This window comes from Eschrichtius robustus, chromosome 4 (genome assembly GCF_028021215.1).
Source record: "Eschrichtius robustus isolate mEscRob2 chromosome 4, mEscRob2.pri, whole genome shotgun sequence".
In the NCBI taxonomy this organism is placed as follows: domain Eukaryota; kingdom Metazoa; phylum Chordata; class Mammalia; order Artiodactyla; family Eschrichtiidae; genus Eschrichtius; species Eschrichtius robustus.
This window is the reverse complement of record NC_090827.1, coordinates 31,234,080-31,249,489: the sequence shown is the minus strand read 5'-3', so window position 1 is coordinate 31,249,489 and position 15,410 is coordinate 31,234,080. Positions and strand designations below refer to the sequence as shown.

Genomic DNA, 15,410 nt, shown 5'->3' with positions numbered 1-15,410 from the left:
TTCCTTTTCTTTTTTTTTTTGTCTTGTGTTTCTTTATCAGGTTTTTTGGGTTTTTGTGGGGTTTTTTTACTGTGTTGGGTCTTCGTTGCTGCGTGCCGGCTTTCTCTAGTTGCGGCGAGCGGGGGCTACTCTTCGTTGTAGTGCTCGGGCTTCTCATTGCAATGGCTTCTGCTGCAGAGCACGGGCTCTAGGCGCATGGGCTTCAGTAGTTGTGGCTCTCTAGGTGCGCAGACTTCAGTAGTTGTGGCTCTCAGGCTCTACAGCACAGGCTCAGTAGTTGTGGCGCACGGGCTTAGTTACTCCATGGCATGGGTGATCTTCCCCGGACCTGGGGTCAAACCCGTGTCCCCTGCACTGGCAGGCGGATTCTTTTATTTTTTAATAAATGCTCCATTATTTTATTTATTTATTTATTTATTTATTTATTTATTTATTTTGGCTGCACCACGTGGCATGTGGGATCTTAGTTCCCCAACCAGGGATCGAACCCACGCCCCCTGCAGTGGGAGCGCAGAGTCTTAACCGCTGGACCGCCAGGGAAGTCCCTGGCAGGCGGATTCTTAACCACTGTGCCACCAGGGAAGTCCCCTTTATCAGGTCTTTATATTAATGTTATACTAGCTATATGAAACGAGTTGGGGAGTTTTTCCCTTTTAAAAAAATTTGGGATACTTTAAATTACATTAGAATCATCTCTCTCACAACCCTAGTACTTTTAAAAATATGGATTAAAAAAATCACTTTTTCCATTCTTATCTGATAATTGGTCTATTAACATTTAAAATTTTGTCTTGGATTACTTTTGATCTTTCATGTTTTTCTAGGAAATTATCCATTACCTCTAGATTTTCCAGTGTGCTGCTACACGGTTGCATGCAGAATTTTAAAGTGAACATCTTTCTAGTTCATCTTACTTCATTCATTTTCATGAATGCTGCTTCTTGGCAGCATTCAACATAGTTGAAGACTCTGTACTTCTATCTTAAATTTATTGAATGGATGTTATTGACTCATGTCTTTAGTATGATAATGCAGAGGAATTTATGATGGATACTAACGGAAAATTACAGGAAATTTGAAAATTTAGTGAATTGTTTGCTGACATTTTTATTTTCTATTACAGGGTTCATCTCTGTAATTATGCAGTTTACTACCTTTTTCCCCTTTCTATATTACTTTGGAAAATTACAGCCTTATAACAGACATCAGTAATTTGTACATATTGTGGCTGATCTATCTGAGAACAGTGTCCTAAGAGAATGGAGTCACAGATATACTTTTTGTAAGCAAAGAATCGAGCATTAAAACCAAAGGAAACTTAGAAAGTGATGTCATCTCTGACCGAATGACACAGATTTGCCTCTCTGAACAGATTTGCAGTGTCCTTCAAGACCATATATGGAATTCCCTGGCAGGCAAGTGGTTAGGACTCCACGCTTCCACTGCAGGGGCATGGGTTCAATCCCTGGTTGAACCAAGATCCTGCATGCCACGTGGCCAAAAACACCCAAAAAACAAACAAAAAAACCCCACCATAACTAACAGAAAATTGCACAATGCAATTGCTAATAATTAATATGAAGTCTACTTTTTATATAAAAATAATGCTTGCTACATGACTTTACTAAACTGGATTCTTGCAAAAGATAATAGATGACTCTCTGAACGTGAGCTTCCAGTAAAAGATTACTATGACAAACTAAAGGATATCAGGTGATGCAGCACAGCTAAAACAAAACAACAGCTCTGAGAGTCTTTTACAATCCCACCTCTGGTGCAAAGGGACTGCACGGCCAGCAAGGCAGTGGGGCAGTCACGGAACTGGGGCTGAATGATTTTTACACACGATTTGTAATCCTCCCTAAGGTGGAGGAGGTCATCTATCTTGATTTACGTGGTTTAAGTCACTGTTCCTTTAGTTTTCCTCATACTTTAACAAATTAAACTAGGTAGTGAGTTACAGTCATTAAACTTGAAAAATGTTTCAACTGAATGAAAAACTTCCTATGATAAAGCCTCCAAATAATCAAGGAACGATTCAAGGTATTTTCTGCATAAACTTTCCACCTGGATAAACCACTTTAAGCACTCAGCTTTTAACTAGTTGAAGAGGAAATTGGTATCACCAAATGCAACACATAGTTCTGCCTTCTTACATACCATAAACTACTTGATTCAAATTCATCATTAAACGTCACTTGTATAATCTGCTAACAGCAATGCTCTCAGGGACTGTGGTGTGCAGGACCCTATGTAAAGTTGTCTCAAGCTGCTATCCTTTTAATGTTCACATTAAATTTATTTTTTGTTTCCCTCCCCTGCTGTCAGCTGTCACATTTTATTGTTTGCCTGCTTCCAGCAGGACCCTGTCAACACTTACATGATTTGTTCAGGAGCAGAAGTCAGATAACCAAACTTATTAGAATCAGGTGTGAAATAAGAACAAGCAGACACTGAGGATGGGGACCTGAGTGCCCTCACTTCTCAGTAAAGTACGTGTTAGTAACAGGTCTCCTGGTCTTCTCCAGATTGGTGATGCTTCACAACGGAATTCTAAAACATGTAAATTGCAATTAGATGTTTCTGGTAAGTGGCAAATGAAATATCCATCATAATTTAAGAACCCTGTTAAAAATTTTAAAACTCTCTTTGCAGAGGAGGAGTCTAATAGCACGTTTCTAATGGAAGACTGTGGGATCACAGTAAGGAAGACAGAACTATATAGACCAGCAGCTGGCTTAATTAGCTTCCCATAAACTTATTAACAAATTAGATTACAAAATACAAATGTAATTTAATGAATCATCATATGAGGCACTGAACTCAAAGCTGAATTGTAACATGCTTACCATAATACGACTTGCTTAATTACCGATATGAATGAATCACTAATACCTCAAGCCTGCTCAACAGTTCTGAAAACCTACTTATGTAATGGTGGTGCTCACCTCTGAGTAAAGCAATGAGTAGTTCCCTGGGTCAGGTGTAGCAGTCCTCAAAATGATCATGTGACAATGTAACAATACAGCTGTTTCTTAAAGGTTCTGGAGACCCAAGATATGTATTTCTAGAGCTAAGTTATCTTCTGTTGTATCAATTCAGATGCAGTTAGATTTCAATTAGATGTCAATTTTTTAAGGCACATGTGATGGAATTCTGTGAATTCACAAGAGAAAGTGAGGGCAACTGGTAATAATGGTTACGTAAAGGGGTAGTTAAAATAACAACTTGCTACCAGCCCCACGCTTCTGAAGAAGTTGCACATGTGGGAAAATATTTGGGTACAACTCTTTAACAAATTTTAACAATTGAAAATGTGGGGAGAAAAAAACCTTATTCGAGAGTATAACCTTCTTACCTCTGGGATGTTAAAATTACCTTTTATCAGATAGTTTTCAACTTTTTAAATGTTCTTACTTAATTATTTTAACATTGATAATGTCACTTTAGTCTCCACATTTGGGGAAAATTTTACCTTCTGTAAAATCTAAGAATGGGAACCACTAGAACATGTACAAAGCCATGTTGCTCTGATTTGCAGTGAATACTTTTTAAGAAAAGCATTTCATGACCACAGACCAGGATATCCAAACTTCTGGTGAGGAGGATTTTTTCCAAGTCTTGTGATCAACTGTGGAAAAATAATTGGTTAATCTGACAGTGAAGGCCCTTAAGGGTGTTGAAGAAAAGGTCCTAGGGAAAAAATACCCAGAGCCAAAGTGGGAGAAATGTTATATTTCTCCCTACTCGCAGGTGAGGAGGAAAGAGCAACAATTTTGTACATGCACCTTGTAAAACTTCTCAAAACCACACCTACATTTCTAACCCTACCTTTAAAATTCCTGCTGTTGTTCTCAAGAAAATCAGGATCACACAATAGAAGCTTTGATACATGTAATAAACCAAACATCCACGTACCATGCTTAGAGCAGTGTCTGTTCCATGTAAGTGCTCAGCAACTATTAGCTTTGATATCATTGGAAGAATTAAATACGGCTGCCTTCCAAACCTTCTTCATATATAAAGAAAGCACAGTGAACTGACCGGACTGTAGCTTTAATAGACAGACTTAAGGATAGCTATTAATATAAGAATTGCAATATGAAATTAAATAGACTCTTAGGCTAAAAAATTACAAGTTTTAAAGATTCTCCAGTAAGTTTATTTTGCAAGCCTTTTCTATTTTATGTTTGATTGGTATACACTGGAATAAAGAGAAAAATGTTCATATAGACTGTTTGAACACTAAACTGTTATCATCTTAAGATAAATTCAGGTTTACTTTATTTTTAATTGACCTTCAAATTGCAGCAGCTTACGAGGTTTAGCTGTAAGTGTTCTTGCCACCCCAACTTGTCACTGAGTCAGACATACACACAACACATGTAAACAGACACAAACAAGTCTTTTATAAAGTAAACAAGTCTTTTATAATGTAAATAATCGTTCCTTGTTGAAACTTTTTATACCCAGTTCCTGTCTTTTCTGAAATTGGGATATTCATATTTATAGAGAACAATATTTACAAAGTAAAGAGTTTCTCTTTGAAAACTCAAGCAATTCTTGACAGCAATATTTTTCTTACTGATCTAAAAAGCATGGAATATGGAAGGCCAAAAGGGGAAAAATCACTTCAAAAGATCAAAACAAAAGAGCACTAAAAAATAATATATTTAATAAGGTAGAGAGAAATTTTTAAAGTACAGTTTCTTTTGAAAATATTGACATTCAAACAAACAGCTTCGGACTCATTGCCAAAAGCTTTCTCAATTAAAATTAAAAAATGTTGGTTTTATTGTAGGAAGATACATTAATTCTTTGAAGTCAGAATGAAAGGGTTGCACAATTTAATTTTTATATAAATGGCTGTTTGAATATACAAAGTATCAAATATAAACAGTAGTGTAACAAGAAAATAAATTGGCAGAAATAATTATTCAACGAGTAGCAATAATTAAGACCACCATTTGAAAGATCTTCTATAAACAAAGAATGGAAAAATATTGTTTTAAGTTTTTACAGCACACAATTGAATTCCATTCTAATTCATTACTATTATACTTCCTTCTTCTTCAGTATTAGTGGACCCACATTATCTCCTGTCAATTCATTGTGTTTATTATGTGAACCATCACAGGCAGGAAACTAAAAAGGAAAAAAATTACAAGTGTTATTCTTTAAATGATTCAGTAAATAGAAATATTTGTGACATGCTCTTATAAAGAAAATGCCATTACTTTGGGGGGAGAAACACATCAGATAGCTTTCCTGAGTAACAGATATATTCTCTGTCTAACCTAACTACATTCCAATACTACAGCAAATCTAACAAATTTAAGTATTTAATTATTTGGTAGATTTTAAATAAAAAGCTTTGGATGATTCCAAACAAGTCAATACAATAGTTATAAAGGGGCATCAAAATAAGCTCTTATTTTCTATAAAGCTCTAAATCTGAGCTCACCTCATCACTTATTTTAAATTTTAAAATGATATAATTTAAATTCAAAATAAATTATTTCATAACGTTTTCTTACTATAAAATTCATGCACACTGTAACACTTAAAAAATACTTTAAAAATATTTTTAAAAACTTACTCATAGGTAACAATAATTAACATTTTGGTATATTTTTTCCTCTGTATTTACTGTGTACTCATTTTTTTTAAGCAAAATTGAGATCATACTGTAATATGCTTTTCTAGCTTATATCATGCTCCCATGTTATTATTCTTTAAAAAACATGGTTTTTCATAGCTTCCCAATATCCCATCACTTGTATTATACCATACTTTAATCACTCCTCTATTATCAGATATCTAGACTGTTTCTAGGATTTTGTTATTACAAAGGATGCGATGATGAACATTATTGTATTTAAAGCCTCAAATAGCCTATGATCAAACTAGATCTCATCAACTACTTATAATTTATCACTCTAAACTCCTCCTTTTTTTGGTTTATTATTTTAATTGAAATATAGTTGATTTACAATGTTGTGTTAATTACTACTGTACAGCAAAGTGATTCAGTTATACACATACCTACATTCTTTTCTTAAAAAATATCCTTTTCCATTATGGTTTACCATAGGATACTGAATAGTTCTCTGTGCTATACTGTAGGACCTTGTTGTTTAGCCATCCTATATATACTAGTTTGTATCTGCTGACCCCAACCTCCCACTCCACCCCTCCCCCAATCCCTTCCCCACTGGCAACCACCTGCCTGTTCTCTATGTCTGTGATTCTGTTTCTGCTTCACTGATAGGTTCATTTGTGTCATACTTTAGATTCCACATATAAGTAATATCATACGGTACCAATATCTGTATTTCTCTTTCTGACTTACTTCACTTAGTAAGATAATCTCTAGTTGCATCCATCAAACTCATTTTTAATTTCCACATTAAAAATCATCCATAATTATACTTACCATTTACTAACTCATACTACATACAAGGCACTGTACATACATCATCTCACTAAATCCTCAAAAATTTCTGTGATATTGGTATATTACCAGATTTTAAAACACCTGACGATCAGAGTAATAAAGATTAAGTAATTTGCCCAACCAAGTTTCTGTGCTGGTCTAACTTTTCTAATGTAGGAAATATAGCGATCATAAGAGGCGACCTTTAATTTAGAGTAGACTTTCAGTGCTGAATACTATGGAAAAATCTCTAATCTCACAGAACCGCAAAACTGGGGATTTAAGAAGCAAAACCATTTTAACTGCACAGAATTTTAGTGGACATGTAAATGGACATCTTACCGTCTTAGAACGCCAACATCTACAATAAGCTGCTTTAGTAAGACACAGATCTTCAATGTTTATCTCATTCACCACTTTGGGATTTTCCTTTTGTATTTTAAGATTAATCAAGCTATCCTTCTGTTGCTTTTTCTTCGGGAGAAATGGACGAACCGCAAGGTAGCCAAGTAGTGCAAGTACACCAAGGAAAGGCAATAACCGAAGCCATTCTGAAACTAAACATGTACAGATCTGTTAAAGTCTGCGTGCTCCTGTAATAGAACTCAAATAGGGATGGATTGGGAAATTGGGATTGACATGTACACACTGCCATGTTTAAAATAGATGACCAACAAGGACCTACTGTAAACACAAATTAAAAAAAAAAGAACTCAAATAGCATGTCTCATCTTTGAGCTTATTCTTTATCTATTCTTCACGTCTCACTTTAATTTCTTAACTATCTAACTTATCTGTAAAACTGTGAATAAGGCACCTATACCTAGGACCCCCTTATTTTATTTGTGGGTTGACTTCAGACTTTTGAAACTGGAAAACAAAATTTTCAGAAATGGGTCCTCTACCAAATATCCTATCTCATTATCCTCACTAAGTATATTTGTGTTTAGTTTTATTTCAGGAATTATGATCACCATAATTATAAACAAAATTCAATGTGATATATTTTATAGGTTTAGAAAACATTTCCACCATGTCTAAAATCATACAACAGAATATCCCGTAATAGCTTATCACTGATTTATAATTTCAGACAGAACACGTCTTCAATGCTTTAATTTACGTTTTTTGGTAAGGCATAGTGATTCCTAAAGAAACACCTAAATGTTGTGTAAAAGCTATTTTAAAGAGCTAGTCGAAATTTTCACATCCTGAATATTCTCATTATTAGATACATCTTATTCCGTAAGTGTTCATGAAAGCCTTCTGTAGTACTCAGCACTGTCTTAGGGGGATAGGGAATGTAAGTGATATAAATGAAATTTATATCACTTATAAATGATATAAGTTTCTCTTATGCCAGTGGAGACAAACACACCAGGAAGCCAAGATAATTGTCTCAGCATGCATTTATCAATGTTGGCTAGTACCCTGCCTCTGCTGGGCTCTGCAGGGAATCCTTTGCCTTTAAAGAGTTATCACTTGTCATGCTTCACTGAGTGCTAACCTGATATCTTGCTAATAAGCACTATGTAGAAATAGCTTAGTGGAGAAAAAGAAAAATTGAAGGTCATGTGCTAAGGCATACTAATAAATGTTAATGATAAATGAACAGACTATGCTAAGAGTGCAACTGTATTACCTCATTTAACACTGTGTTAGTTTAAACAACTGTATTTGGTAGGCACCATTATTATTCCCATTTTTCATGTGGGTAAACTGTAGCTTAAGCAGGTTTAGTCCAGGACAGTAAGTGCAAAGCCTGTTCTCAATCACTATGAATGAAATTCAACAGATCTAAACTTTTATCTGTTCTTCTCTCAGTAAAACTACTCAAAGACTGGCTTAACATTAACTCTTCCAAAATGAAATTATTTTTGATACAACACCACGCCAAAGGTTTGTTATGAGTTGTGGACGAATCAACCTATTTATGTATGAATAGCACCTATAAGAGTGCCTGGCACAGAGAGGATACACAATAAATGGTAGTTTTTATTAAGATTATGGAGATTGGAGCAACTCCTCTGAAAAAATATTTTGCTAACTAAACCTGACAATGTTATATAGTAGAAATCTTTGGGGATATAATCTTTTAGTCACCAGAATGAAATTCTATAACGATAAGGTTTTGCCAGTCAAGCTGGCTGTTCTATTCTCATAACAAAAGTGGAAAGACTCCACATAAATCTTTTGAATGAATTAAAGTTCTGGAAATGACAAAGAACTGTTTCTTGTGGGGGGAGGGGTCTATCTACAGATCTGTGCTGTCCAATACAGTAACCACTAGCCAAGCTGTTTTGATCTGTACCCAGGATTTTGTTTTAATCAGGTATGGTAAGATGACAGACATGGAGACAACTGCCTTGAAAGAAAAGTTTACTTACAATTCCCAAGAGGAGGGGGTACACCGTGCCACCCAGGACCACATGGGGAAGTACCAGGCTTGGTCAGGCAGAAGGTGAAAGGGCACAAGCTTTTATTGTGGTTTCTATAGAAAAGGCAACGTAGGGCAGAGTAAACATTTAGGATTGGCTGGCTTGAATAATTTCAGTGGGCTCTGGGCTATAGGGGTGGTCCCTAGTTGTCTCATGTCTGGCCCTGGGTGATTTAGGGCAGGGGAAATACTGGCTTGGTAAGTGAGAGTTAGATAAAGGAAGTGGTTGGAGTGTAGGCTTTGGATTGGTTGGTTTGCATATGAAAAGTATGCTCACAGGCAAGTAGTTTACTATCTCCTGGCATTAGCTAGTCCTTGGAGGGGGCAAGTTCTCCCTGGCCAGCAAGGCCCCCAAGATGTCCGAGTATCATAAAATATAGAAAATAAAAAACACAATTAATACACATGTGGCTATTTAAATAAAGTAAAATTCAGAAGTCAGTTTCTAAGACACACCAGTCACATTTCAGCCGCTCAAGAACTACATGTGGCTAGAGGTTACCATATTTGACAGCACAGAGAACATTTCTATCATCACAGAAAGGCTTTTGGATAGTGCTGCTATAGACCACTGTTTCTATAAAGTACCATCTCTATAACATGGCAAGGCTACTTTGACAGTTTCAACTCCCACAAATATCCCATCCCTCATGTACTTGAAGCCAGCCAAAGCTACTTATTACCTAATGACAGGCTTCCTGTGTCCTTTGCATAAGGAATTCCTTCTGTCTGCCATGCCTTTCTATCTGTGGCCTATCTGACTCATTACGTGGACCATTTAAAACTAGGGTCAAATATGCCTCCTCCAGAAATCTTTCTTCATTTCCCAAAGCAAAATTAATCACTCCCTCCTTTGCTTCCAAGCCCCTTTACCGCAGTTTCTTTTATCATACTACTGTTATCTGTTTATAAAGTTGATTCTTCCATGAGCCTGTAGGAAAAGGAGCTGTGTACTACTCTTCCTGGCGCGAAGTAGATACCTCATAAATGTTAAAAGAGTGACTTAATGAATGAATGAATGTAGAGCATAAATGTCAGTCCCCTTCTCACTCACCATACTGTAATTATTTATTTATACTTATTTTCTAGATCAGGCAATAAATATCTTAGATTGTTATTGGCCCCAACATCCAGTATAGTATCTTGAAACAGTAATTATTCAATACATGTTTTTTGAATGTAGAATAACATTAAGTATTATTATGTATACTACAAAATTAAAAAGTCACGAGAGGTTAAGTGACTCAGAGTAAAAAAGTAAATGAATGAGAATGTAAAGATGAAAACATTAACTTAGATTCTTAAGTTTAGCATTTCCTAGGTTAATCCACAAATCTCAGGGAATAAATGGTATTAATACTGTTTTAAAATCTACTTCAGAAAACGTCCTTCGACACTTAATTCCTTGGTAAAACACTACTCTATAGTAATACAGTGATGAAAGGTACTATTATTTCCTACAACAAAGTAACAATTTATACAACAGTCTTGTTTAGTAAAATCTACTTTTTAAAGATGACAAACTTCAATTTAACTACAGAAAAGATAATAAAGGAAAATAATACAGCCTGTAAAGCTCAATTAAATCATTTTAAGTACATTTATTAAGGCTGATTTTTGGTGAATAAATATTAAATACAGAAAAATCAAACAAGAAATTAAAAAAACAACCTTTAAGATTGGCTATTTCTATGAACCTGTTTGATATATATTCAGCTACTGCAGCTATATTAGGTACTGTGAAGGGAAATCTATTACCTACTAACCGTTAGGTATAATGTATATTTTGTATAGTACACTTTTAAATTGTTTTAGGATTATCAGAAATAGCATTTATTTTACAAAATTTGAAAATTTAGAAAAGTTATAAAAAATAAAATAACTTTTAATCCCACCAGTCAAGAGTTGGTAACATTTTGTTGTATTTCTATTTTGCTGTATTTTTTTCCCTTTTTCAAAAGGTTGCATATAATGATACCATAAAAATAATACTGGCAAATTGACTGCTGATAATTTCATAACATATTTTATTATGTATCATTATGGGTAAAACATAGAAATGACTTCATTTCTGAACTACAGAAAGATGAAAGTAAAATATTTTTAATGGATGGCATTACTATTACCACTTAAAACCTAATATAGACTATTCAGGACCAAAGAGCCAATAAAATGAAATTAATAATCAATTTTAAAATCTTTTTTCCACTCACGACTATAAATACAACAGTGTCCCAGTATTTAGAGCATTGCCTGGCCCATAGTAAGTGCTCAATACTTGATGACTTGAGGAATTCTGAATTGCAGAGTGGTTACATGGAAGAAAATGTTTTAATGACATCAAAATTGTTCTCCACAAAGGCTAGTATAATCTTTAATTACACTGACTTTTAAATACAGTCGGTCTACCTAGGAAAAAGGGAAAAAACTTTTACAACTTATAGTAACTATGTAAATATTTTCCCAAATTCTCAAAAATAAAAGTTTTCTAAAATAAAATTCTTCAGTCTTTCAGAAATAACCTTTATTATTTACATGTTAATAAATGCAACTCTTTAGTTTGAACTAAATGATTTATTACCCTTTCTTATTAAGAAAACGCACCTTTTGTTTATTTCTTTAAAAAAACAATTGAGGTAAATTTACATACAATAAACAGATCTTAGGTGTTTAGCTCTGAGCTGTGACAATTAAATACACCCTTGTAGCCTCCACTGAAAATGTGTAAAAATATGTAAAATATTTCCATCACCCCAGAAAGTATTCTCCTGCCCCCTTCTAGTCTATCTCCCCACCACTGATTCCTATACCCGAAGGTTTTTTCACTCAATATAAAATTTTTGAGATTCATCCAGTGGATCATTAATTTGTTCCTTTTTATTACGAATCAGTATTCCACTCTATGAATATACCATAATTCGTTTATCCACTCTCCTGTTGCTAGGTACTTAGGTTGCTTACAGTTTGGGATTATCATAAATAAGGCTGCTATGAACATGCTTTCAACTCTGTTCCATTTCTTAAATTCCTTGCTCAAAATTGGCCCTTTCTAGAGCTAATGCCCCTGAAGGGTCAGCTCTGACATGTTTGTGTTACTCTGGGAAAAATATTATTATAGTCTTAGGATTCATTGCTTTGTCTTTAGGAGGAAAACCATCACGTTTCAAAGCAGCTAACTAGTTTAAGTGGGGTAGAACTACTATATTCAAAGTTTCATAGCTAGCTTTTAAATCTAGATATAAACTTTTCTGACTTTTGAATGGGAAGTTTTGTTATTCTATTTTAAAAGTTTATATGACAGGGACAGCTTTTTTAAAAGTCAATGTATTTGAATACATTATACTTTCAAAGGGCAGAATTATACTGATTTACCTTAAAAGCCTCACTCTTAACAATGTAACCTAAACAAAGATAGATAAGGCATTTCTAATAGATAAAGGCTATCTACAAATACTGTATAGCAATTAAGGATCTTCAAGTGTTTACTAAGAATGCAGAGTCATCATGAGAGAGTCCATTGCTTTTAAAAAAAACCACTGGGTCTAAATAGGGAAGGAAAAACAGGCAACAATAATGTGAACTGAAACTTTTTTTTGCTCTAATTGTCATAGATAGAAAATGAAAATATTTTTGGTCTGGTAAACATTTTAAACAATTATGTTGAAAAGTTATCTTCCAGGTTTTAATTTCAGCAAAGAAAAAGTCTAAGATGGATTCTACAAGAAGTTCATTCAAGAGAGCCAAATGTCATTAGCTATTACCATCTAATCAGGAGGCGAGACCCAGAGAGGAAACTGGTCATTGAAGTTTTTCTTTCATAGTGCTCCAAAACAGATTCTGCAACTGTTATATTCTCATTGTCCAGTGCCAAACAGACTATCTCATTTTTTTCATAAAGTAGTTGTTACAAATATGTTAACGTTTCCTAAATAAATGGACATTACAATGAAAACTAAATTGTCCCATTGTAATGGGACTTAAGTTACATATGCACTATAAAGATATTTATCAGAGTTGTCATTTCTGAGAATTGGTCTTCACATTAACTATTTAATAGCTTTAAAGAAGAAACTACTATAAATTATTGATTCAAGAGGGAAAAGGTTTAGGTTGAGTTTCCTTAATACCTTTAATAGGAATTAAATATTTGTTGACAGTACGAATCCCTGAGAAGAAAAAAAAAAAGGTTTGAAAATCTTCTAGTCACTAAATCAAATATCATACTTTCCAATCTGCTTCAACTATACTCTATTTACAGAAAATTGAAACTAATATAAAACCAGCTACAATCAGAATCAACACACATAATTCAGGTTAAACTGGACTGAGGTGGGAACAAGGGGACTTTTTTCTTTCTTGACTATTAAAAACTCAGCTGTTAATTTATGCAAATTTTTAAGGTAAGTTGGCAACTGGGAACAAATGTCACAAAATGATCATATCCTTTTGACCTGGTATTACCATTTAGTGAATATATTCAAGGGTATAATTCAAAGAATGAAAAAATAACAATTGGTACAGAGCTACTTACCGCTGAACATTATGAATAAAATATACATATAAAAACATTCCAGATTTCCAGCTGCAGGGGAATGGTTAGGCCTACTGTGATGCTAATCTATAATAAGATTATATACATACGTAGCTGTTAGAACAAGATAAGGAATACATTAAAATATGTAAAGTACTTCAGTAAAAGAAATAAGGGGAGAAAAAGGCAAAATTTAAATAATTGCTGCAAGCTATCAGAATAAACCAGTAAAATCAACAGAAGACTTTGATGTTTACAAACACGTGATTTGAAAGTTTTTTCATTTTGTTACTTTTATGTTGCTCCTATGTTTAGATATTTCTTTTTAATGTTTATTACTCAGTTACCACTCTTTCTATTCAATTACATGCTTTCTATCAAACCCCTTAACATCTAAAAATGTTAAAATCTCACAATCCATTTGTCAACAGAGCAAATGTCTATGACCATTACGCAAAGAATCTCTAGATTTAGAACAGTCATCTAGTTTACCGCATTTTAATCTATCCACCTCCAGACACTGCTTTTTTTTTTTTAAATCTCTGAGAGGGGATAGCTCTCAAAGCACCATATTTGTTTGGTAAAGTATTCTCTAATTAAAGAAAAAAAATTCCTTGAACATGGAGCTAAAATCCATGCTCGAGTAACTATCACTAACTTGGCCCTAGTTCTGTCTTTTGGTCTACACAGAATAAATCTTATTTTTCTTCCACTGGTCAGCCTTCCAAATACTGTATTTTAAGTCAGCTACCATAGATCTCCAGACTGCTCCAAGCTAAGCAGCCCTATTTACCTCAAAATTATCTTAATTCATGCTTACATTCCCTGGTAGTCAGGACATATGAATTCAATGTTTGCTTTATTAATATGGTTTCTCCCCCCCCCCTCATCATCCTAATCAGTCCCTGTGTCTGGTTTACCAATATCCCAACTTACATTGTAAAGCTCAGAACCCAACAAAATCTTCCAAGTGTTGACTGCGTTCTGGAAATTTTCATCCTTTAGATGTGAAATCCCGAGTTCTGGGTTCTATTTTGTAAAGGAGGGAACTTAAGTACAGAATGTTACATATATTCATTGAATTTCATTTTCTAATTTTTGGTCCATCATACTAGCAAAGGTATCTTTCCTTCAACTCCAGGAAACTAAATTGCCTCCAGGCCCGTAGTAATGGAGGTGACCTCAAATGACCCCATGATAGGTCAACTCTCTCCTACAGGATTGGAGTTTATTTTCTAATTTTGTTGCTAAATAAAACCGCAATACATATTATGTGCATGTCTGTGTTTCTCTCCCACACAGTCACACCCACACGATGTGGGTAAAAGCCAGCCAAGAGCTGGGACGGCCTGATACACAGCGCCTTAGGTAACGATGACTTACCCTGCTTTAAACAAGCACGCTGCAGGGAGCGATGGAGATGAAAGAGATGGGCCCGTTCCCAACTCAGCACCTTCTCAGCAAAATCCTGGTCTCTCGCCACGTAAAGACACTGGCGACAGCCACGAGGATAAGCACCCCGGGCCGCCAAGTTCCGAGAGGTGGCCTCACACACGCTCCCAGGCAGCAGCGGCGGCGCGCGCCCACCTCCCTCGGAGCGCAGGCTCACCGGATCACGAGCCATCCGCCAAGCTCTGCCCCGCCCCTCGGCCCGAGGGTGTTTAGATGCCCGCCCCCACCCTCCGCCTTGGGAAGCTTGCAAGGATGGGGACTGGCTGAAGGCAAAAATTACCTGTGAGCCGGGCGAACCCGGTAATGCTCTCGGGGACTGGGAGCCGCTTAAGATACGCGGGGAGCTGCACCTTCACGATGCGGGCCACGCTCTCCAGCACCATCCTGGCCAGCGGCGTCCGCTCCTCGCCCGACCCCCGCCGCTCTCCGGACGAGCTGCCGCGCCTGCGTCGAGAGCGGAAACGGCCGGCGGGCGCTTGCAGCCTGGACCGGGCGGGGCGGGATTGCGGGCACGCGAGGAGAGGTGACCTGCCCCGCGCCGATTGGCAGCGGGC

The 15,410-nt window shown here is 35.8% G+C and overlaps 1 protein-coding gene across 1 annotated transcript; it reads right to left on the bottom strand.

The window, feature by feature from the left end:
- Positions 1–4,139: 4,139 nt before the first annotated feature.
- On the bottom strand, positions 4,140–15,355 carry CISD2 (CDGSH iron sulfur domain 2). The gene is made up of 3 exons (XM_068542522.1): positions 15,137–15,355; positions 6,779–6,993; positions 4,140–5,145 (listed from the first exon to the last, which is right to left on the bottom strand). Exons 1-3 carry the CDS (start codon positions 15,237–15,239, stop codon positions 5,056–5,058), a joined length of 408 nt encoding a protein of 135 aa, XP_068398623.1. The 5' UTR covers positions 15,240–15,355; the 3' UTR covers positions 4,140–5,055.
- Between the last annotated feature and the right edge of the window lie 55 nt (positions 15,356–15,410).